Below are 26,331 nucleotides of genomic sequence, written 5' to 3'. Positions count from 1 at the left end.
TGGTCAGAACCAAACTCCTCAAATCTGAACGGCACGCTTATAGTGACTTTGGTATTTTTATAAGAACAGCATGCACTTACGTCCAGAACAGTGACATTTGGTGCAGTGGAACTGCTGATGATAGTCAGAACCGAACTCCTCAAGTCTGAACGGCACACTCATAGTGACTTTGGTATTTTTGGAAGAAAAGCATGCATTTAGTTCATAACAGTGACATTTATTTAGTTATGTTTGTTAAGCATATTGAGTTTTCAAGTCAAAGTTTGTCAAGCTTCGATTTCTTATAATATAATCGGATTCATGAGGAATTGAGGAAACTCCTCAAACCTTAACGTTATACGTATATTCATTTGTGTTGCCATCTAATAATTAAAGCATTAAAAGCAGTTTTAAGAAATACTTACACATTTCTACATAATCCAACATTCGCAAGTAGCTTACCAGAACCACAGAATATAAAATTAACCCGAAAGGCGACGGTTTTTTTTTCTTAAAAATTATTCCTTATGAATTCACATTTTCTATGCAAATATAAGAATTTAAGTTAACGGAACTTGAAATGATGGATATTCATACCTAAACAAAAAAGCTTATTTTAATGTCCGCTGCATCTTAATTTTTTAAATTATAATAACTAGGAAATTCTAGTTAACACATTCCGGGCTTTGCGAACACAATAATGGAGATTAAGGTATGAGACATTATATTTTCTGACTACCTATACTAACCATATAAATATATCCTTTAAAATATCAAAAATTTTGCCATCACATCGCGTATCATTTACATTCGCTTTTATTTTATTTTTCGGTGGGAAGGTACTTATTGTACCGTATCGGAAATACAGAGTGGGGCCTGTAACAAAGGCGAAGAATTGAACTGTAGGCTATTCTCTTTATACTGATCAACATTTGTTCAGTGACTTTTAAAAATTATGAAGTCTTTAAATTTTTAATTTTTCATACAAAATAAATATTAGCTTCAATGTACGCCATTATTGTTGTCATTGACGTTGTCTGTCACACTTTAGACTTAACAGAATTCACAATACATTACCTCTTAGAAAAAACTTTCAAGGGTGATAAAAATCAAAATACAAGTTATTTTTAAAAGTCGCCGAACAAATGTTGATCAGTATAAGGAGGATAGCCTAGAGTTCAATTATTCGCCTTTGTTACAGGCCCCACTCTGTATAACTTCCTTGTCGTGAGACAGACGTCAAGTTTACGTAAAAGTACGTCTACCCCATTTACGCTCAAATGATTTCGCTTATTTTATTTTATGGGTAAGATAAGCAAAAGTCATCACACGTGCACATTATTGAGTTATATGCCGAGTAATGTAATATAAGTAGGTACTTAATGCGAACGAAACCTCGTTGGTTTTTCCAAATGACGGGGAACATAAAAAAAAAACCTTCCACGGGATTATACCTTAATCTACGAGCGTACTTACACGTACTTTTAATAATTTTGGAATCGTGATTTGCCAGTTTTAGGGTCAATTGTTCAGTAGCTCGTACGACGTACAATTACTCAATTCATAGGAAAATAATCTAAATTTACCTATCTGTCCTCAGTTATGGTACTTTTTAAATAACCTAACGGTACAATAATGGGGATATCATCTCATTACAGTTTCGGGAAACTAGTTCGAAATTGTATGGAAGTGATACCTCATTATTTTTAAAATCGGGACTTAATCGCGTATAACTACATATTAAACTGACCTCCAACGTTTCAAGGACGGCGTTGTCCCCGTGGTCTCGGAGAAGATAATGATGTGTAATAATCGTGAAAGTTTAAATCAGTGAAGTGACACCTGTCACCGCGTACCCTTCGTGTTTGAAAATACTATTATATCCTCCTCTTGACCACCCAGATTTACTAGCGTACCATGGACCCTTATGCGAAAACTGACTTATTGCGTTGATCTTTGGTTGACGTGGGAAAAATCATGACTTGTCGAACAGCTACAATAACCCGTGCAACTCATCAAAATTTGACATTAGCAATCCACATTTTTGGGCGATTTAAACCTGGGTAGAGTAGTATATTTTTTCACCACGCCAACTGGTAAAGGCTCTCTTCTAGTGTTGTTAATAGACTAGCCTTGAGGACTTCTGAACCTTAAAGACTTGCAAACCTGGAAGGTTCAAGATTTGAAGGCTCAAGCGTTAAAGGTTTGAGCTCAAAAACGGTTCAGAACCTTAAAGACTCAAGCTTTTTATGAGCTCTTAAGAGTAAGTCTTTAAGACTCAGGCTTCATAGAAAGCTCAAACCCCAAATCTCGAAGACCTGGGTCAAGCGTTAAGAGCTCAAACAACGAGCGTTATAGGCAGAAAGTATTATTATGTATTTATTTTTAACCCTTAATTTGACGGTGTCCGGTGTGGTAGTTTTTAGGGATCCGTACAAAGGGTAATAACGCGACTCTATTACTAAAATTCCGCTGTCCGTTTATCCAGTCACGTCACCAGGCTGTATCTCATGTATCTCATCATCATCATCATCATATCAGCCCTTTATCGCCCACTGCTGAGCATAGGCCTCTCTTCTAGTACGCCACTTGTCCCGGTCCTGAGCTAGTCTCATCCAGTTGTGGCCCGCAATTTTCCGGATGTCGTCCACCCAACGAGCCAACGGACGCCAAGACGCCGGATGTATCTCAGGATACTAAAAAGTACGAAATCCTCAGTGGGCGAATCCGACTCGCACTTGGCCGGTTTTTACTTCTGTCGACCTCAGGCTTAAAAGCTTTTAAGAGTTAAATGCTACAAACCTTAGACTTAAACCTTCAACGCTTAGGAGGCTAAGAGACTTGAGGCCTAAAGACTCGAGGTTTTTGTGCTCGTAAGCAACAACGCGAACTAATTAAGTTGAGGCTTATATAATCGAGGCTTTAAGGTTCGAGGCTTCAAGACTCGGAAGTCGGGACTCGAGTTTTGTAGTTTACGCCTCAAAGCTTAAATTCACAACACTGTTACTCTCTTCTATCCATAAGAGTGCATCATGTTATTCACAAGAGTGCAAAGTAATTTCATACAAATTTTAACTTGACGTCTTAAGGTGGCTGGTGGATTTTACCAGTAAATGATGATTTTGAATCATAAATATTGAATAAATTGATGGATTTGATTTAGTTTGATGTTTTATAGTCAGTATTTTGTTCGTGTTGGTGTGGTGAAAAATTTTGCGTTTCACTCGGTGGCAAAGTTTGTTTAACCTTCGTGCCTTGAAACCCTCGCAATAATCTAAAAAAGCTTTGGCTCTTTGATGAAGACTAAGGTATTGATTGGATGTATGCGGTTTTGTAGTTGTCGTTTTTATTATGTAAATACATATTTACTGAAATAAAGAATTTTTGTATTTTTGTATTTGTATATTTAAATTATATATTATATATAATTATATATAATTATATTATATTATATTATAATTATATATTATATTATACTGCAATGTCACAGTTTCGTTTTCTTTCAACCCCTTATTTGCCAAGAGTGGCACTGAAACCTGAGTAGTTTGATGTGCTCTGCCTACCCCTTCATGGGACACAGGCGTGATTGTATGTATGTATGTATGTGTATGTATGTATGTCGCAGGGAAATGGCCAAAACAGAGATTTGATCAAATCTCTAAAGGATTTGATCAAATCACGCAGGATGTCAAAATGGCGAATCCATTTCATCATTTCTCTGGAAAATTTCAGTCATTTGACTAAATCCCTGACTCTGTTTAGTGAGATCACAAAATCGGCCAATAGACACGCCACGTTTTGTCATTTCACTAGATTTGTTTAGGGATTTGATAAAATCCCTGAACCACGACAGTGAGTTGACGAAACGAACTCAAAAAGACAACTAGTTTTAACATTTCCCTAAACAAATTTAGGGAAATGATAAAGTCTCAACTGGTGATTTGATCAAATGTCTGAACTGGTTTCGTGAAAAAAACAAAGCCAAGAATCTAATATATCCAATTAGATTTATTAGACTCTTGCCTTTGTCATTTGATTTGATTGAATCCTTAACTAGATTAGTGAAATGGTAAAATTGAATCCGTTTTTAAGAGTTTTTGGTTTTCTATAAATAAGAAAAAAAAATAGAATAAGTGAAGAAACAAAGCTAAAAATGATTCATTTTAAATTATATTCATTCATATTTATTAAAACATTTTGTCTTTTCACTGAACTTGTTTAGCGAAATGATAAAATTAGTTGACTTTATAAGCTCGTTTCGTCAACTTACTGACGTGGTTCAGGGATTTTATTAAATCCCTAAACAAATCTAGTGAAATGACAAAACGTGGCGTATCTGTTGGTCGATTTTGTGATTTCACTAAACAGAGTAAGCGATTTAGTCAAATGACTGAAATTTTTTAGAGAAATGATAAAATGGATTCGCCATTTTGACATCCTGCGTGATTTGATCATATCCCTTAGTGATTTGATGAAATCTCTGTTTTGTCCATTTCCCTGCGACATGTATATTATACTTACTTACTTACTCAAGAGGTAGCTTTTCATTCACTTTTCTTTCTTACTTGTTCGCCCTTTGCTAACACGTTACCACCCCTTAAAATTTATATAATACTATCTTGAAGAATTTTCTCCTCAATTAAACTTAAAGTAACTTAAGGTAGGAACGATTATCATTCAAAACTTTTTTGATCGATGAGACAGACAGCGTAGGGTACCCAGATTTTATTTCCCTCTATTATTCTAAAAAGGAAATCCATTAATTTACTTCCATAAATAAAAATCTATTGAAATCAGCCGCGAACCAAGTACACGCATTAAATCATTCTGAAAAGCCATTTGAACACAAAGGATATGGTTAATAAACAAATGGGAGGCTGAGCGGGCACTGGCGCGCGTCGCGTCGCGGATGTAACTTCTCCGTTACAAGACTACCTGCCGCGATATACATCACGACGAGCCTCATTTCAGACCCTTTATCTGCAAGAGAGCGGAGGAAATCTGAAATCTTGTTCCTTTGGCCGACCACCTAGCTAAATGCGCGACTAATAAACTGGTCACGTCAACGTTATTTATTATTATGGCAACAGAGTAGAACAAAACATCCAAGGCTTCTCATTTTATTTTATTGCTCAATTCCTATTGGATAAAACGCAAATATACACAGTGTTGTTTTTTATTTCCTTTTAATTTAGTTAATTTCTCTAAGAAACTAGTGCCCTAACTCTTACTATTATTTAAATATTTTAAACTTTAATGCACATAAAAAACTACAGTTTACAGGCGGACTTAATATCTTTAGGCATTAGAGAATGTGAACCAGTCAACCATGGGCCGAAACAGAAATGCATCAGAAATGAGTTATTATTGCAAACATAAATTTAACGATAAGTGTTTCATGAATTCATGAGATCATGACATGTATGATGTACTTTCAGATATTTGACACTTACTTTTATGTGATATTTTAAGTTATTCTACGTCCTGTAACATAAATTAATTATTATTATGTGTGACCTAACCTAACGACGTGTCGAATTTGACGAATATTTACAAAAGCAGGCTTCTGAATTATTAATTTTATTTCAACAGAACTCTGTAACATAATTCATTAAAATCCGTTGAATTTGCAAACTGTTTAATTATAAAAAAATAATAATTTCAAAATTTACTTGTTTATGTAGGTATGTAATTTGTTATTAACTACGTACAAAATAAGCGATGTGTGAACCTATTTAAATCGAATCTATTTAAAAGTAATGATGTTTTATGCATTGCACAGTGCCTTAGTTTCTCACAGTAATACTGTGTAATTTGTTTTTTGAAATAAAATAAAAAAATAATAAAAAAATCGCACCATAATGCGATGTATGTTACTTAAACTTCTATGTATTCGTCAAGTTAAATTTTGACGAAGTTTCAAAGTCTATGCAATATTAGGTAATATGCCTACTTTTGATATAAAGGCATGTGTATTGTATAACATTGTATGTCTAATAATGTAATAACGATGCATGCCATAAAAACGCATTTCGTTGCACAGATTCTAAAATGATTTGAAATTGTGTCAACATGCGGGGCGCAGGCGGCATGCGGCGGGCGCAGGGCGCGGGCCCGTGGCGGCGAAACCAGTCGGAGCCGGCTCGCGCGACCGCCCTCCGGTCCGGTGACTACAGCCTCCTCGCTGCTCCGGTATGGATTATTCGCGCCGAGCGGCGAGCTGCGACGGCGGCAGTGGCAGTGCGACCCACGCGCTCCTCGCGGCTGCTCGCCCCACGCCGCGCCAGTAGCGCCGCCGCCGCGCCCGGTCCGCTCGCCGCTCCCGCTGCCGCTGCCGCTCGCCAACTCTGCCGCCGAGCGGAGAGCGCTCTCTCGCCTTCCAGCGCCGGAGACGAACGATACGCGCGCCGTTAAAAGCATGCCATTAATACGGACCTCGTTGTGCTTGAATGACGAGACTAATGTCACATTACTATATCATGAAAAGCTTCCGTGCAGCTATTAATTTATACGACTTTCGTGCGACATTATAGTGATTGTTGAACATTAGGTATCTTAAAGTGAAGAACAGGTAGGTATTTAAAGAGAAACCACTCACTAAGTTTTTTTCTTGCTTTAACTAATGGCACGGATAAATTTATGTCGTATTATTATTTATTATTCATATAATGTTATTTGCCTAAGTCAAGTTCAAAGTTTGTCTCAACTTTTAGTTGTCTCTAACATAATGTCTACGTAACATAAATAAGCGAGTACCTACATTTAACTAATAAAGTTAAATTCATTGAAATATTAAGTACCCTAGAACTTTTTTCGAGTAGATAAAACTGTTTACGTTCATTCTATTTACAATTGACATAATTATAGTATATACATAATTAGATTTTTTTTTATTAACAAGTAAATAACATTATTTATTCCTCGTAATCATTTTACTTATTCTTCGAACATCTCAATATCTATATACCTATATGTATTTAGTCACTTTATAATTAAGTCGCATACCTACTTATATTATTTCAACAATATGATATTCAGTTAACTTTTTGAGTCATCTTCCAATCTCCATCCTTATTTAATTAATGCCTGTAACAATCTAACAATTCAAACCTTGCTACGAGCTACGCTACGCTGCGCCTACGCAGCGTAGCGTCCAGTCGTAGCACGCGCCGTGGTAGTTTGCAGTTGACCAAATTGAACCGCTTAGCCAAATAGACACAACTTTTTGTAAAAATTGCACCGGACTGGTATTTGTATATCGGATCACACAAACTTGCTTACACTAATATAATATTTACAATACGCACAATTTTATATATTTTACATTTACAGTTACATCAGAGTACCTCATTTAATTGAAACCTAAGATTTCTACTGGCAATGTCGCTGAATTAAAGGAGTCGGTTCGAATCCGAAACCAATTTCAGTTGGAATTCTTAAGTACCTAATTAGAATTTATTACGTTTACTTTTAGATCCATATCTTCAATGAAATAGTCTCTTGCATTATTTTTTCTCAAACATGAAACCATCAAGAAGTGTGAGAAACCGCCAAAGTGTAAAGATTTATTTTTAAATTATTATGTTAATAGCGTTGTTAATCAGTTTTATTTACCATCGATATCAGTTATATCGCAGCAACAGCCTCTTACCCTAACGCCTAAGTGCGTTTTCACATTATCCTATCCGATATCGGATATAGGACAGGTATCCTATAATATACATATTAAATATATCATATACATATTAATTACATAGGGATCAGATGTGAAATTGCACTTAAAACTCGAGTCGCGTATGGATATTTATGAAAGACTTGGCCGCTCCGTTATATATAATCTGAGGGTGACGGTATTCCGCAAAAGAAATGCTAACAAATCATTCAAGCAATACACAGGGCAAAATGGGACCGATTATTGCTCACTCCAATTTATATTACGTGATGATAAGCTTTTAATAATCTCCTCTTTGTAAAGAGGGCTCAAACTTTGTGAAAGGGGCACTGATTGTTTGAGCCGTATAAATACTTTGGAGATATTTCTGTGGTTGCCTTTATTTGCAATGTTTCTCTAACTTTAAATTAAATTTCTTTACCTTATCCATATTCGTAATATTATAAATGGGAAAGTGTGTGTGTCTGTTTGTTTGTCCGCCTTTCACGACAAAACGTAGCGACCAATTATCGTGATTTTTTAAGTCGAGATAGTGGAAGGGATGGAGAGTGACATAGGCTACTTTTTGTCTCTTTCTAACGCGAGCGAAGCAGCGGGCAAAAGCTACTTCTTAATAGATCCCGCACTCGCAGGTTAGCGTCAAATTGGATAGAAGATCTAAACGCCAGTTAATGGGACAATTTTGAACAAATCTACATATGAAATATGCATACATGACCGTTAGAATCAACTAAATTACGATGACGTTAAGAAATCAGTTTAAATATATAAATATATTTTTGGTTCGACTTTAGGTACATTTAACTCAAACCCGCAGAGTCTCGTCGAAAATTGACTCTGAACCTCGACTGGTGTTGTTTTTCCCAAGGGACGAGTTGTCTTTTGTCGGCGACTTTCAGAACAAAACGTATTTGCTTGTTCGAGAAAGGCAACGTATAATATCGAGCGGACTTATTATTTATTTGTATTTAAATTAGTGGTGTTTGAAATTATTGTATTATAGGTGGAACTAGGCCGGCTTGTCTGCAACTGCATGTTGCATGAAAAATGACTTGCGAAAAAAAAAACACGCTGGAAACTCCGGCTCTGTCCTTCCTGTCCGAGTGATTGAGATAGTTGCATAATGGCCTTACCCTATCCGGGTCCATATACAATAGTTATAAGTCCTAGAATAATGCATGTACATACAATTGTACATGACTGCAATAAACGAATATGAATACGTCTTCCTTTCATTCCTTATAAACATAATATAATAGGTGAGTCGGATGCAAGTGATATCAAGTAATGGTTGAACGTTTGAGGTTGTTTAATTTGTCTTATCAAAGGACTGAATGAAGAAACAGGCGGAAGTCTTTGCTCCGTGAAAACAATAGATCCTTTAAGAGCTCGTAGAAAGAAAAACTAGTGGTAAAAACAAGTATTAAATAAGGTATAAAAGGGTTGAAGCATAATTTTAGTGTTTTCTTGTTATTAATATGATTTATTTCGTGTCAAAGAGAACTTATGTATGTGCGAAATGTCATTTGATATTTGCCAGTCGCTTTTTGGTGAAGGAAAACATCGTGAGAAAACGGAATAATCCAAATAACCATCAGCCACCTTTTGGGTTGGAAAGTCAGATGACAGTCGCTTTGGTAATACCAGTGCCTAAGCCAAATCTTGGAATCAGTTGTCAAAGTAGACCTCAGGCTTCCAGGAGCTGTGGCGAGTGTCGGGATAACGCAAGGAGTGGGATGATAATGATTTAAATTAGTTTTATTGAACATTGCTGTTATCGAAAGCGACATCATCGTCCTGATATGCATTACGAAATACGACTGCAAAAGAACGCGGTATCATTTAGCGTTTCCAGACTATAAGCACAGTTATTTTGACGAGAAACGGACCAGAACCGCACGCAAACTTTACCCTCATCGATTAATCTGTGAGCCCGCACACGCACACACGTGCAAACTGCCCATAAAGACCATTTTGTAGAAGAGGGCGGATACGGATAACCAGTACCCACTCAACTAACGAGTTACCATATAATACATATAAGTATGTATACAATTTACAAGCAATTTTTGTATGATAATATTGATAATGATACATAAACACGGTGTAACATGAGGAAACTGAATAATTTTAACCACCCATCTCTGAGATCAGAAGAAAGAGAATATGTTATTTGAGTTTAAGCATCGCCAAAAAAAATATTAGAAAAAAACATTAGGTATTATAGGGGAAATCCGCCATGAAACGGACATTTAACTTTGAAGCAAGATTACATATTGCAGTTCAAAACTTAGGAACTTGTTAACTATCCTTATACATTTCGGATATACTATAGTATAATTGTTATACACCATATTTAATGAAACTTCATTTTTGGTGAGATATATATATATTTGTTTATCTCATTTATGTCCGTTTCATAACGCATGTCGTATTGAATCGGACAGTGGGTGTCTTGAAACGGACAAGGAACCAATGCTTTACTTTGAGACACATGAATACTCAATGTTTCACAAAGTTACTGCTTTTATATAATGACAAAGAGGATCGAGTATTATAGAGAGTTACTGTCGAAGTAAAATGTGTAATCATAGTGCATAGACTGCCATCTCTTGACACAGGCTTGAAACTTTTGAACCTCAATTTTAACAATTTGGCCCATCTTGAATGATCAAATATTAATTTTAGCTGATACCCCAAAGGTGTAATGCAAGGTTACCTTTTTCTGTTTGGTAGAGGTACGTTTTTTTCTTAGACTTTAAACTGAGGTCATATAATTAGCAATTTCAAAAACTCCACAGCAGACTCTACTGCAGCTTTTTCTGGACGAATCCTCTTCTTTGACGGCATCTGATAGTGACGAAAATAAATAAAACCAGTTTAATAAAAACTACAGTAACTATAATATGCAGGAATAATGAATCGGACATTGACTGGTACATTATTGTACGTCCGTTTCAATGCGACGGTACCTGTCCGATTCATTGCGCATCTAACCTTTAAACATTTTACCCAAATTCCAAATAATTAAGTATTGATATGATTATACCTCTCCATACCGTATTTTCTTGGGAATATATCGCAACTAAGTACAACCATTACAATTGTAGTTTAAGATTTTATGGAATTTTAAATCAGTTTGCAAATATACGACATTTTTTACTAAACTCGCGCGGTTCTACAATGTGCGAAATAGTGAACTAAGTAATGACCGCCGGGATCTGTCATTATTGTGGGCTTATCAGCGTTGTCAATAACCATAAGACAGGAACATGTTCTCTTCGATTTTTTAAAGATATCGATAGTGTCCGTTTCATAACCCGTCGTTTCATAGCGGATTCCCGCTACGACTGTGGACACCAACTCTAATCGATCTAATCTATGATATTCTAATGAATATTGACTCCTAATAGTCCTACTCCATTTACATTTTGCAGAGATGAAATAATCTGTAGTCGTCAATCTGTAGGACCTCTACCTTATTCAAGTCCCATTAAATATTCACGAGTGGCATATCAAACAATAACCTCAATTTGAGACTCACCAAATTGTTTTAGAACTGATGCTGACAGTTAAAAAAGAGAGCTTCTTTTCGAGTTAAGCTGAATATAAAAGTGGTCTATTTTTCATGAAAATAAATTGGATTTTTAATAACTCTCATCGTGTATTCTTTTCTTTTCGCTGCGTTTAAATGTAGGTTAGTCTTGAATAATAACATGTGGTTCTGAATCTTAAGCACGAACACTGAGCTTGATATACGTGGGCAAGACTGAAAGTTCCTACAATAGGTAAGACATTTAGAAACGAACGTAGGAAGTAAATTAAAAACCATTTTACGGGAAAATACGAATAACTAGGAAATTATCAGGTTTTAAGTTTATTTATTTTGGATACAATATGTATTTTAGGATTACCGGTATTTTGATAGCTGCAGTATGTGTCCTGATTTACAACATTTTTGTTAAAAAAATTTGGGATTATAATTTTATACGAATTTAAATGCGCTTTCAGGCGACAACAAATGTATTTCAGAATTTGTTATCTTATAACGCAGGCTAGTTCTACAGTCTAGTTGCGTAGTTTTTTTTAATTAGTTGCTTTATAACGGATCCTGTCCGTAAATTTCCCGTCCGACCATCTGTCTACCTGTCAAGACCGTTTATTTCGAAAACGAGTATCGAATTGAAATATAAAAAGCAAAACCCACAACCTATTCAGATCTTCAGTTCCTGAAAAACGTAAACCTCTACTTTAATGTGAAAAAAACAGGCCCTATTAATGCCGCAAAGAAATAAAAAAAAAAAATATATAACTCAATAAGAACAGTAAATGTTACTTAATGTATGTTACAATATACATATATGGTAGATAAGTGATATATGTAGGAATGTATCTTTAAAACAACAACTTTACACATTTTACTTGAACAAAAGATACAGAAGAAAAGGAAATCCTGAATCGCAGAAAATCTCAACGAAGTAGTATGCAAACCATCGTATGTTAATCGAAACTCAAGGTGCGACCGAACAATCAAGGACTTTGCCTTCTTTCTTTGTGAGAATTGTCCATGTTGAGCTGGATAAATCTAATTTCCTGCGAGAGATCACGTTCTGAAACTTCTCAAGTAACTTCAAACGGAATAAGAGAAAACTATTGTGGAATAGAAATATTATAAAGTGCCAATGGAGAGCGGCATCTATATTTGGGTGTTCCGGAAACCGGAAAAGTTTTATGACAAGGTTCTACTTATTGTACTAAAAAGTTTTTTGCGGAAAGTAGTTTTACGCTCCCCATCATTTTGCTAGGCAAAGTAATCCGTGGCCATAGGCCTGGTCGTAAAATATTTGATCGTTGCTAGAACCGGTATTATTTGACTGATACCTTTAACTTCATCATGCCCAACTGAAAAATCGAAAGCAGTATCTAATGATAAGAAATAAATGATAGATAATATTCACATCGACACATTGCACATAATTATGTAGGTTACATAAAAAATTAACAAGGCTAGCAAAACCGCCCGACATTTTAAAATCATAACCATTAATTTAGAACCCATTAATGAGTCTAAATTGTTTGCACACAGTCTAGAGTAGTTATAAGGCATAGTTAAATAAGACTTTGTAAGGAACAGGGTTGAAATTTCTAACTGACGGGCGTTTTACCGAGCCTTGATAATTAAATTGCGTTAATTAATTTTTGACTAATAAATAACAGGATGAGGATTTAAGGGTGGGATGGGAAAAACTCGACTGGTGGATAATTTCAACTATACTTACCATTTTTTTTTCACGCTTTGCATTTAAGTAGTTGAAATTACCCGCCAATCGAGATTGTCCCCTGTACCTTATAATATATATCTTATAACGTATCTACTACTAGACTACTACTGCGACCACCAACAAGATGAACCCGCACGACGGCTGTGGTCGTTGTGATCCAAAATAATAACACTAGACTAGATGAAGACTTACTTACCTATTAATTCTGTTATTTTTCTTTGAATAAATCTAGGTTTATTGTTCAGACGGCTCAAGATTCGCACCCTATTTTGGATAGGCAATCGTTCTTGTGTAATCAATTGCTCGGAAATGCTGGTGTTTACACAGTATTTCGAGAGACGTCGTAAATAAGGATGAAAAATTCGCGAGAGAAAGGTACGTCGCTAACCGTTCTCGATTATTTTTTCTGGACGAGTGAGCATTTTTCTCGGCTGCTTACAAATGACCGCTTACTTACTAAGAAATCTCTCGCCCACATTTTATTTTCTCCCGTGTAGACATTTCCTATTCTATTAATGGAACGTTGTTTGAGAGATGCCCAAACAATGTATCCCACTGTATGTTGGACTGTTGGCGTTCCTTCACTTCGCTTGAAGGATGAATTTCGCAATAATTGGAATAGCGTGATGTAATAATACTTTTCCTTAGTTCTATAAATTGCTTGTACCTATATCGTTGGTGTATTGTATAACAATGGTTTACGGACTGAGACCCATTATTGTTTTCCTCTCATTCCGGATACTTACAATAATCAACGTTAATTGAATGTTTCTTTTACGAAACACAACAATATACGTGCAACATAATAATAATAATATATACTTTATTGTGCACCACTTATTAAAAGGAGATTACATTAATAAAACGATTAAAACTAGGTAACAACAGGCGGTCTTATCGCTTAAAAGCGATCTCTACCAGACAACCTTTGGGTAGCAGGAAACAAATTACCAGAAACAATGAAACGGGTAGTGCCAACATGAGAATTACGTGTAGAATAAAACTGCACACATACCTATCGAGAAAACCGATAAGCTGAGAAAATTGGTTTTTGAAATTCGAACTACGTGCAATTTCCACAATGTTCTTATTTGAAAGAAAAATTATCTTGATTTATCGGGTTTCACCAGTAGCGGTTACTTATTTATTATTAAATGAACTTACATTGTTACTGTTAATAACAAAATCTACACCGTGTTTAATCTTAGAGTAGGATTTTGTGTCAAGATCAAGAAACTTTTTTTATAAACCTTGTATAGAACCCCAATTAAAATAAGTCGCTTAAGGACACGTTGTAATATTCAAATCAAGGACGCTGAATAGAGGAATGTATACCAAAATGAGCACTCGACATGTGTACGACAAAGCTGTAAAAGCCTATTGTCATTGTGGAGCGGTAAAGTGAACATAAGACAAAAATGGCTTACCGGCGTCCGCCTCGCGTCGCCGTGTCTGGGACACGTCTGTCGAGATACCTACTACATATGTCTACTCATCGTCTCGGCTCAGGATTTTCCGCCGCTGACACAAACACTCCCTCTCGTGATCTGGGAAAACATGTCAATGATTATTCATACGGCAACTAGGAACGCATCTAGCCGGACGAACGGCGACGCGCGACGTTGAAAAGCTGTTTTATCATGTACACATATTATTACACAGTGCCACATTGTCGAGAAAAGAAAGTACGAACATGCTTTGGGAAAGACTTAAACTGGCGTGTTTTCAATGTATTTCATTGTACTTAATTAAATAAATAAAAAAATTAAATGTACATAATTACCTATAAAAGAGTAGTTGAAATCCAATAGGCAATTTAATTCTACTTGTTATAAACTTGATGATTCAATAACAATCGCGCCAATGACATAGGCTAGGTACCCAGGTCGGTAAAATATTCATACTTATGCATTTCATTTGATATGTAACACAATATAGTTTTAATAACTTTGATTTTTAATTTTACCCCCCAAAAGTGGCCCCTATAATTAAATTTTATTTAATTAAATTACATGTCCGTCTTTGGGTCCCAGGATTACATATGTGTACCAAATTTCAAGTAAATCGGTCCAGTAGTTTCGGAGAAATCGGCTGTGACAGAGGGACAGACAGACACACGAGTGATCCTATAAGGGTTCCGTTTTTAGGGTTCCGTACCAAAGAGGTACAAACAGGAATCCTTATGGTGCGACTCTGTCCGTCTGTCTGTCCGTCTGTCACATTCCTAAATATCTCGAGAACTACTAATGCTATCAACTTGAAATTTGGAATAGTTATGAACATTGTAAACCTCTACAAATAGAAAGTATATTTTTTTTTTAATTTATGAATTTTAATTGTAGAAAATGTCCAAAATTAATGGGGGGCAAACTGTAAATTTCAAGTTACTAGATCAAGTGGGATATCGTTAGAAAGAGCGCAAATTGAACGTAAATAAACTATTTTTTATAATTTTTTTGTTGTGGAAAAAAAAAGAATTTTGAAGGAAAATGTAAAAAAAATACCGTTCCCCCCCCCATCCCTTATCTCCGAAGTTTACTAACTAAAAATTATGAAAATTTTAGGAAACATTGGTTTTATGCTAAATATTACAGGAAAAATATAATCGTGTTTGTATCTTGGAAACTTTTTTTTTAATTCACAAAAAACTTTTCATATTTTTACTTTCATGTTACCCACCCTTGCGAATGTATATCGTACTTCAAATTAATACGAGATGTTACGTAAACCGTCTTCTTTCCAATAAAGTAAAAACTGTTTAAATCGGTTAACATTATAAAGAATTATCCCTGAAAAACCAACATAGTATACAGGTCGCGCAAATTAGTTAGCGAATTCACGAAGAGATGGCGCTATACACAATAATGCTCATTAGTACCTATAGTCTATACTTTTGTCTTCTAGTCAAGTCATTAGAGTTATATGAAAACATGAGATTATTTTAACTAGGTAGTTTAAAAGAAAGTTTGTACGGGACCCTCGATGGGCGAGTCCGACTCGCACTTGGCCGGTTTTTTCCTCTTAGAGGTACGGAACCCTAAAAATGGTTTGGATAAATAGTAAATTACTGCAGACGCCGCGAAGTAAGGAGGCTGAGTGACACCTGATGGTAAGTGATGATGCGGTCTACGGTGGAGCACGCTTACCTATGAGAACGCTTTCCTCGTGCGGAAACACAGACTTAGGCAGGGCATTCCACTCCTTGGCGGTTCGCAAAAGAAATGTTGAAGCGAAACGCTTAGTGCGTATTTTTGGAATACTGACCATGAAGCGATGCCGCATTGCCGATTGTCTAGTGGTCCTATGGTGAAATGGGGACGGAGGAACAAGGTTATACAGTTCCTCAGCGCACTCTCCGAAATGTATCCTGTAAAATACCGATAAACTGGCAACCTTCCGACGATGCTCCAGGCTATGTAGTCGAGAATTGGTCAGCTCGTCGTCATTGATGATCTTCTTGGCCCTCCTCTCGACTGACTCGAGTGCCGCAAGCTGGTATTTCGCTGAACCATCCCACAGGTGAGAACAATATTCTACACACGACCGGACTTGTGCTTGGTACAGGTCGAGCAGCTGCCTAGGTGTAAAATAATGCCTCACCTTGTTGAGGATGCCCAGCTTTTTTGCAGCTAACTGAGCTTTCGACTCAATGTGCGGGCCGAAGTTAAGTTTCGAAGTCAGTGAGATTCCGAGAAGCTCAAGATGATCGGTAATCGGAAGGGATACATTTCGGAACGTAGGAGTAAGGTGGAATGGGCTCCTTTTAGCAGAAATAAGACACGCCTGAGTCTTACTAGCATTGAACGCAACCAAATTGGCTTCACCCCAATCGGAGACTGCCTTCAGTGATTCGTTCATGCGTTCGACCATTGCCTCCTGAGTGACTGTATCTGGACTCCACTAGCTCGTGAGTCGGGTATGTAGCTTTCTACAACCGTCGTGTCATCTGCATAACCGAACGTACCTGGTTTCAGTAGGTCGTTTATATGGAGCAGGAAGAGGGTCGCTGAAAGCACAGATCCCTGAGGAACTCCGGCGTTTATTGCCAATTGATCGGACGAGCAGCCATTAATGACAACCCGAATCGATCTATCCCTCAGTGTTATGGTCGAAAGTAATTAGACTTCGTATCTATATTAAACAAATATAGATACGAAGTTGGCAACATCATCATCGAGGCATGTGTTCTCAATCACGGTAAGAAATTAATAAAAAGTCTAGGTGAACAAAAAAACATTGCATGGCTCCTAAACGGTCTGTCAAAATAATAAAGAAAAGTATGAAAAAAAAATATTTTACTGTCAAAACGCACCAAAAATTAAATATTGCTTATGCTTAGGCCCTATACGTGTTGCAGCCGGCACGTCTATAAACCCCTTATAGTTTTTACTTTAATTGTTAAATAAATATCTAGATGTTACGCCAAAAATATCTGTGACTGGAAATTTAAAACATACTTCGCGGCCTAGGCCGGCAATTGTATGAAATTCCTTGACAGTTTTCTGGAGTTGCGCCGCCTGTAACGTGTTACTTTCAAGCCTATTTTGACGAACGTAATGACTTACCATGTTTGAGAAATTTACTGAATAGGTCATATTCTTTCGTGGATTTTCCGAATGAGTTTCACTAATGTTATGAATTCACAGAATATCATTTCGATACTACGTTCATACGCTTTCGGTGAAGGGAGTATATCATGCACACACCACACAGAAATTCAAAGATTTCCGTGAAGATCAACGTGAAAATTAAAGTCTTATGTGGTGTGGTGTAGATATGATAGGTACAATAAAAAATACAATTTAATTTAAACAAGAGCAATTACCTATTGCCATTAGTATACATTTGAACAAATCGTCTCGACTGAAATTAGTGCTATTCATCCTCACAATTTACTACCTATTCAAGACAGCGCTACAGTCGTGGAAATATAATAAGTATGAATATTTTACCGGCCTGGGTACCTAGCCTACGTCATTGGCGCGAAAGAGAAAGCTAGCTATGACGAAGGCACTCGGCACTAACGAAGCCTAAGCGATTGTGACGTTGTCTAGGTTTATCGCACTCAAAGCCTCTACCTCTCTCTAAAAAAGTATGTACCTAATATCTGTAACCGTTTAGGGGCACCGTCCACATTCTACATACGGGGAATTTAATTTTCCTTGAGGTTTAACCTATCTGATCGAAGTTATTTGTCGAACATGTGTGGCCGGGTGACAGTCATGTAAAAAGGGTCAAGACACGATACCTACATATTTTACCTATCGTTCATACGGAATGTAAATCTTATTAAGATTCACAGATAGAAGTGAACGAGCGTCGCAAACATATGTCAGAAGAAATATTGATAAGGGTACAAACTAGAATATGTAGATAAGGGTACAAACATCAGGCAAAAACTGAAGCTGTCAACTTCGTCAGAGTAGTAGGCTCGTAAATATAAAAATCATAAGTTCGCTTTCATAAATATGATTGCACTATTCGTTTGCACAAAAATATTTGGCTCATATATCAGCAGCGCGGCTTATAGAAAACTAGCGTTTTCGCGCGGCTTCGCTCGCGTTAAAGTCGAAAATTGTGGAATGCTCTATATAATTTTCACCCCGTACTTTAGGGAAGTGGAGCGTTAGAAAGAGACAAAAAGCGGCCTATATTATCGATAACTTTCGGTAAATATTTAAGACGATACAGGAGCGGTCAATTCTCCATACAAACGCTCTCGACTATTTCCTCCTGGTTTTTGAAGATAGAGCAATGATTTTTGCAACACAGATTATTACTATTTTTATCTGTGTCGGACAGTTTAGATTTTTTTATATTTTTTATTTTTAAAGACGCTAGAGACAATAAAAATTTCCAAAAACGGCCTTTTTCATTATGGCGCAAAAAAAGGCAATTGGTAACTAACAATTAGCCAAAAAAACTAAACGTGTCCGACACGTGTTAACGTTTGACCACCTTTTTCTATTTTTAGGGTTCCGTACCAAAAAGGTACAAAAAGAACCCTTATGGTGCGACTCTGTCCGTCTGTCGTATTTCTAAATATCTCGAGAACTACTTATGCTATCGACTTGAAATTTGGAATAGTTATGAACATTGTTAACCTCTACAAAATTAAAGCACTATTTTTTTATTTATTAATATTAACTATACAAAATGGCCAATATAAAAGGGGGGCAAATTGTAAATATCAAGTAACTAGATCAAGTGGGGTATCGTTAGAAAGAGCTCAAATTGTACATATCAAAACTATTTTTTATATTTTTTTTGTTGTGAAAAAAAAAAGAATTATGAAGGAAAATGTAAAAAAAAATACCGTCCCCCCCCCTTATCTCCGAAGTTTACCAACATAAATTTATGAAATTTTCACCAAACATGGCTATTATAATGAATATTACAGAAAAAATAAAATCGTACACGTATCTTGAAAACTTTTTTTTAATTTATAAAAAACCTTTCAGATTTACATTTTCAATTTCAACACCCTTGCGGGTGTTTATTGTACCTGTATTTTTTAACAAAATAACAATAAAATTACCTGCTTTCAAATAGAGGCAAAATGGTTAAAATCGGTTCACGCAATAATCAATTATTCCATAAAAATCATCTTCCATACTAGCTCGCGCACATTAGTTTACTCAATTTGCCGATAGATGTCGCTGTACGTTGAACGCTCATTTCCTACATCGTTTTTTTCTTGATATAATGAGGTCGGTTCAGGAGCGTCCTTGCGACATGTCGTAAGTCGTAAACTATTGAAGTCGAATAGTCTTGATTTTATTTGGACGTTGTCTAACAATAAAATTGTATATTAAAATATTACTTGTTATGTGGGAAATTGAGTCTTGAGGGATTTAGTCAAATCTGTAGAGTTCTATGAATAACATTTTGATGATTCAACTATTGAAAGTTTGTACGGAACCCTCGGTGAGCGAGTCCGACTCGCACTTGACCGGTTTTTTTTTATTAAAAATTTAACGCATTCACCACTCTTGCTTTAGCGCAACAGAAATACGTAGAAGGTAGAACGTACGTTGTACGTATATTTATGTACCTACCTACCCTTTTCAACGTCGTCAGAAAATATTGTTGGGCTTTTTCATTAACCTAATTCAACCGGAATATCATAAGTTATGTAAACTCAAATATTGCGGTTAATGAAATACTTTTTTTTATTCTACCTCGGTGGTCAACAAGCTTATGGGCCCAATTAATAGTAAGCATTATCCATAGCCTATGGATACACCCTTTGTACCCTTGTTGAATCTTGTACCTTTTGCTCATAAACTCCAATGACTAATGGTCCTTACTCCTTACTGATTTAATATTGTCATCTAATCTCCATAAGCTGACTGATTTCAAAGTCTGACGTGAAAATAAATGAACTCCTAAAATCGGTTTAGAATGTTTAGATAAAGGCGAACACAATTCGCCGTGCAGATTTTACAGTTGTCAGTAAGCATCTAATATAAGTACCTACACTGTCAGGACTGACGCTGAATAATTCAAGCGGCTTTCGTGAAGCCTTCAGACATATCAGATTTCCCAGTTCGGCGGGCCGTGGAACATCCGGAAAACCGACCGGATACACAAGACTTTTACCAAACTGATTCAGATAGGCGCTTTTACGAGTTATTCACGAAAAGGTACCGTCATTTTGAAATCGTGTTAAATGAATTAGGGACAGGTGCCTTGTCTACGTAATCCAGAATTTATTCAATCTGATTTACATCTATAAGGTGCTACGTGTTTTAGCTGGTTATTACCTATAATTTACATGAAGTGTAAATTTCCGAAAATGATATGTCCAAAAGTATTTACTGTTTTAAAAAAAACGATTTTAGTAACCTTCATACCTAGGTTACTAGATAAGTTTTGCAATACACAAATATGACACAAGGAAGTGGCCAAGCACTATTTTTTTTAAACTATAGTTCCATAGACAATGTTTGGCGGGAAAACATTTTTTTTTTTATTTCTTAATAAAAAAAAATTTGAAGTTTAATCATGTCGGCGTGGTCTAGAGACGACATAAGAATTGTAATTCGCTACAACTTTGAGAGGGGCCTGTCGTTAGATGACTGTCTTAAGGAAATGCAAACTGTTTTTAAAGAAAACTGCCCTCATCGTACGACTGTTTATCGTTGGTTTTGTGAATTTAAACGCGGGAATTTTGAGGTTTCTGATGCACCAAGATCAGGACGGCCTAGTGACGTGTGTCCTTTAGATAACGTATCCAAAGTAGAAGAAATGCTGCGAGTTGACCGTCGAATGACCTATAGGCAAATAGAAGAATCCCTGGGCATTAGTGCACCAAGTGTTCACAAAATTTTGCACGACATTCTCGGAGTAAGAAAAGTTTGCACTCTATGGGTACCTCACGACCTTACCGAGGAGCAAGGGCCTGTCGAGTTAAATGGTGTAAGAAAATGTTAAAACAATATGAAAACGGGTCAAGTGCTTATGTAAACAGCATTATCACAGGAGATGAAACATGGCTGCATTATTATGACGTGCCATCAAAAAGTAAAAATAAAGTTTGGCTCTTTGAAAATGAACCTACGCCAACACAACCCCGTAAATCTAAATCTGTTAAGAAAAAGATGACAGCTGTATTTTTTACAAACCGTGGTATAGTGGATCGAGTTGTTCTAGAGAGTCAGCGTACGGTAACATCTACCTGGTACACTACAGAATGTTTACCTCGGGTGCTAAATAAACTTCAGGAAATCCGTCCCAACTCAAGACTCGGTACTTGGCATTTTCACCATGATAACGCACCGGCATATCGGGCGGCTCAAAAAGTCAATTTTTTAAAGAATACCGGGATAAAAATGGTTGAGCATCCGCCATACAGCCCCGATCTAGCACCATGCGACTTTGCATTATTCCCTGTTATCAAAGATAAGCTGAAAGGTAGAAAATTTACCAATGATGAGGAACTTTTAAGGGCCTGGGACAATGAGTGTGCTTTACTTCCAGAAAAAAATTGAAAGATATTTTTGATGATGGTTTTTACGCATGACTAAGTGTATTAATTGTGACGGAAAATACTTTGAACGATTGTAAAAAATAAAGTTGTTTTGCAAAATTTACCTAGTAACCTATGTATGTCTTTCCCATCACGGAACAATGGTATTCCGGACCTTTGGGAGGCGTGCGCGGGGCCGAAGCCAACGCGTAGAGGCCCTTTCGACACTTTAATGAAATGTAAGGGGTACACCGAGCGGATGTTGCCCTTGCCCGTATCATGGGACACACGCAGAGGCAACACCCGCCAGGGTGTAAGGACTATTTGAGAGTTAACGGAATCTAAAATGAACATTTTGATGAAAGTGATGGACTAAATACTGGGCTATGGATAAAAAACCGGACGCCTGCCTAATAAAACGGTATCCAATTTTATTTCCGGCAGACGGTGACTCGTCCCCACAAGATGGGCCCCCACAAAAAGCGACATCCAAGATGGCTCAAGGGCAACACCGGTGTGAGAACTCAAGGGTGTCGAGAGGTGTACACCGCTTTCTGCCCAGTGGCTGTTAAGCCACTGTACCAACTCGCGTCTTATGCAAATTTTCACTTCCACCCCTGGGGCATGTAGCCCTAACGACTCCACTCTGGACGGCCAGCCAAGGCAAGCCAGAGGTAGAGAATACTGTCCCACCCACCCGCCTTACGGGTAACAGAACTCCCCAGGAGCACTCGGGTACGTGGGGTCGCTGTTCCCCAACAGCTCGCCTCAAGCTGCCCTGCGTTGACTGATTGCACTGGTAAAACCAATGGGCGATGGGGTCGTCACATCCCTACGCCAACCTTCATATTATTATTATGTTTGTTAAAAAAAACCGGCCAAGAGCGTGTCGGGCCACGCTCAGTGTAGGGTTCCGTAGTTTTCCGTATTTTTCTCAAAAACTACTGAACCTATCAAGTTCAAAATAATTTTCCTAGAAAGTCTTTATAAAGTTCTACTTTTGTGAATTTTTTCATATTTTTTAAACATGTGGTTCAAAAGTTAGAGGGGGGGGGACGCACTTTTTTTCCTTTAGGAGCGATTATTTCCGAAAATATTAATATTATGAAAAAACGATCTTAGTAAACCCTTATTCATTTTTAAATACCTATCGAACAATATATCACACGTTGGGGTTGGAATGAAAAAAAATATCAGCCCCCACTTTACATGTAAGGGGGGTGGTACCCTAATAAAACATTTTTTTCCATTTTTTATTTTTGCACTTTGTTGGCGTGATTGATATACATATTGTTACCAAATTTCAGCTTTCTAGTGCTAACGGTTACTGAGATTATCCGCGGACGGACGGACGGACGGACGGACGGACGGACGGACGGACGGACGGACGGACGGACGGACGGACAGACAGACATGGCGAAACTATAAGGGTTCCTAGTTGACTACGGAACCCTAAAAAGATAATTTGATGCATAGATTAGTACAGCTCCAAATATGAAATTATTATTGTATGTTGTATGTACCTAGGTCGTAGGTCGTAGTAAGTAGGTCTTAATTTCTTCTTATACAACTTATTACAAATTTTACAAAAAAAAAACATTTTCGAATACCAATCACCTCGCGGACCGCGCGGTACCTAATTACCCCATCAGTATATGTATAGGTAAAACGTTGAGAGAGGTCTTTATGTGTTATACATGCCTTTTTTTGCCGATCGTAGGTACCTTCCATTGATTATACATTTATCAAAACTTCTGGCGTTTCAAATAAGGACAATGAAGACATGCGACTTATTGATTATTTTCTTTTCGCAGGTATCAACTCCACAAAAAGGAAAAGGTGAAGAGTGAAGCATGCTTCAAGTAGACGGGTTCAAGAGACCATCGCCTTCACCATCGCGGAGTTCAGTGAGAAGCGACAGTCGAGTGTTCCGGCCGCCGCGCGTCATCCACGTCAACCGGGACGCCTCCACCATGGTGGACGAGGACGCGGGTGGCGCGGGCGTCGCGCCCTGCTTGCCCAGCGGAGCCGGCCTGGTCTCCGACTGGGAAAATGTCGAACAGAGCCCGGCCAATTTCCGATCGCGCACCTTCAGCGACGGCTTCATCAGAAACACGAGTCTCGAGCTGTTGCTAGGTGTCGACTGTGAAGCGTGTATCGCTCTCACGGCACAAAGACAGTGTTTTAATAAACACATATCAGACCATGATTTTGACTTAGTTTGCAACTGTAGCATACAACAGAACAATTACTTAAACTGCCATCGAGACATCGTGGATCATAGAGGGCATACGCTTAACATCTATGATCTAGAAAGAATAAAACGCGGAGCCAACAGAAATCATTTAAACGTAGCCTCGCATCGCAGCTTAGACAGAAAGTATACAAAGAATAAACATGTTGGAGTTTCAAATTATTTTTCTAAACAATTGATTTCATATGATCCGACAAATACACTCGTGCAAAAAATAAAGAGAAAACTATCTAATTTAAAAAAGATCGGTGGCGATGCAATGTCTAAGAAAAACCAAAACGCGGTCCAACTGGCCGAGATAACATCTGGCTCGGCGAGCTCTCTCAAAAAACTATCAATGTTGTCTGTAGTCGACAAGTCGCAGAGGAGGGTCAACAGCCAAAGCTGCATTTTCACTTCGTCGGAATTTCAATCGAAAGACGAATTGAAAAACAACGCTTCTACTTATGCAAATTTTTCGGGGAACGTCGACCAATGTTTTGATAGACTCAGGGAGTGCAATGTAAGTGCAGATGTTGGTAGGCGGCCACCCCACAAAATGATTAGAATGCGAAGCTTCGACAATAATGACGAAATGCTAAGTAGACACTCTCCTGCGCCTGAAAGGATGAAATTTTCCACTCTAGATAACCGCAGCCGATGTCGAAGTATAAGAAGGCAAATGTCATATAACGATTTTCCAAGTGAACGGTTCAGGGATAGAGGGTCAGACCTATGGACGCGTGATGAAAGCTTGGAGGGGTCAAAAAGTACTCACAACGATTTAGTAGATGACGAGGCACAAAGTTTTGTGGAAGCGGACAGGATAGCGATGGGCGGCCTGCGGGGCGCGCGCTCTCACTGCACGTGCGAGTCGGCCGGCAATAACCGGATACCTTCCATATTCTACGATACCCATGTAAGTTTAACCCTCTTACCCTCTTTTACTTAACATAAAACCGGTATTATATTTTATCCGCATAACCAATTCCAATATTTATATGCTCTGCTGATGCTATTTAATTTCCATAATATTTTTTATCGCACAAACTTTTTTAAGTGCAAAAAAGACGTACCGACGCCGCGTACTTGTAGAAAACTGTTTATGATTTTGAGATTCTAACAAGTAGTATACCTTTGTTACTATTGTTACTTGGGAAATAAAAGAAGTGTTTAAAAAACCTAGCCATAATGATAATCGTTTACAGAAAACGAAATAAATTGTCTTTTTATCATTTCAACATTAGTGCGATAGAAACATAATTATATAGCGCTTAACTTCCCTGCGCCCGTTTGTCGTCGCCTCAGGTATATTTAGCAACTTTGACAACTTTCATCATTAATATAGGTATTATAGAAGCTGACTCTACCGTCTCTATAATTATTATTGACATTGATTGCGACATCATGCACCAAGGACTTTCTATATTTTTAACGTTGTATCCTCCTTATATAAGTTGTACATTCACAATTCTACACACTTACGCGTACAAAAATATATGAACAAGCTTGTATGCTCATTAATCTCATGATATTACACTCGTGTTCACAGATATCATTGAGTAATTATTACTTCGTATAGAGGAGCTATAGCAAACAAGGAACGTGTCACAGCCTGTAAGCTGAAGGCGGGGCGAGGGGGCGGGGTGTGAACCAATGGCCTGCTTCCGTAACGTCGCAAGCGCTACGATTTTACTCGGCGCTTACGACCTTTCGGTCGCAATGATGAGCCCTGCATAGAGTGCATAGATTAGAAGTCGTAGTATAGAAGTGACATGGGTTTACATGGGCATTTTTTTAATTTATGACTCTCAATTAGCGTGAGTTGTTAACAAAAAACATAAATCGCTGTTAGTTTTGTAATGATAATGAAGCTTGAAATCTGTATTTAAAACTAAACTTGTTTCACGTTCTGAATTTAGATTATAGCTTAGTATAATTTACATAATTAAAACAAAAACGATGTTTTTATTGAAATTCCATGCTTAATTATCGTTGCAAAACTGACAGCGATTTAACTTTTTTTAACAACTCTGTGAGGCCCATTTTTTTTAAATGACCACATATAAAGCTGCATACGGACTGAGCGTACATGTGTACACGTAGCCGCAACTGGATATTAGTTATTTATGTGACATTTGCATAATGGTAGGCATTAAAACATGAGTGTTGTTTTTGTTGTGTTAATAAGATA

The 26,331-nt window shown here is 37.3% G+C and overlaps 2 protein-coding genes across 2 annotated transcripts in view; both read left to right on the top strand.

Annotated features, from left to right (window-relative positions):
• Positions 1-679: 679 nt before the first annotated feature.
• On the top strand, positions 680-23,851 carry LOC125227007. The gene is made up of 3 exons (XM_048131197.1): positions 680-691; positions 6,065-6,550; positions 23,719-23,851. Exons 1-2 carry the CDS (start codon positions 680-682, stop codon positions 6,482-6,484), a joined length of 432 nt encoding a protein of 143 aa, XP_047987154.1. The 3' UTR covers positions 6,485-6,550; positions 23,719-23,851.
• Positions 23,758-26,331, top strand: part of LOC125227006 (dipeptidase 1-like) — a 32,919-nt gene continuing 30,345 nt past the window's right edge. Inside the window, exon 1 of the mRNA XM_048131196.1 lies at positions 23,758-24,072. Within this exon, the coding sequence (XP_047987153.1) occupies positions 23,758-24,072 (315 nt within the window). The remainder of the gene's footprint in view (positions 24,073-26,331) is intronic.

This window comes from Leguminivora glycinivorella, chromosome 6 (genome assembly GCF_023078275.1).
Source record: "Leguminivora glycinivorella isolate SPB_JAAS2020 chromosome 6, LegGlyc_1.1, whole genome shotgun sequence".
NCBI lineage: Eukaryota > Metazoa > Arthropoda > Insecta > Lepidoptera > Tortricidae > Leguminivora > Leguminivora glycinivorella.
This window is presented reverse-complemented; position numbering and strand designations above follow the sequence as displayed.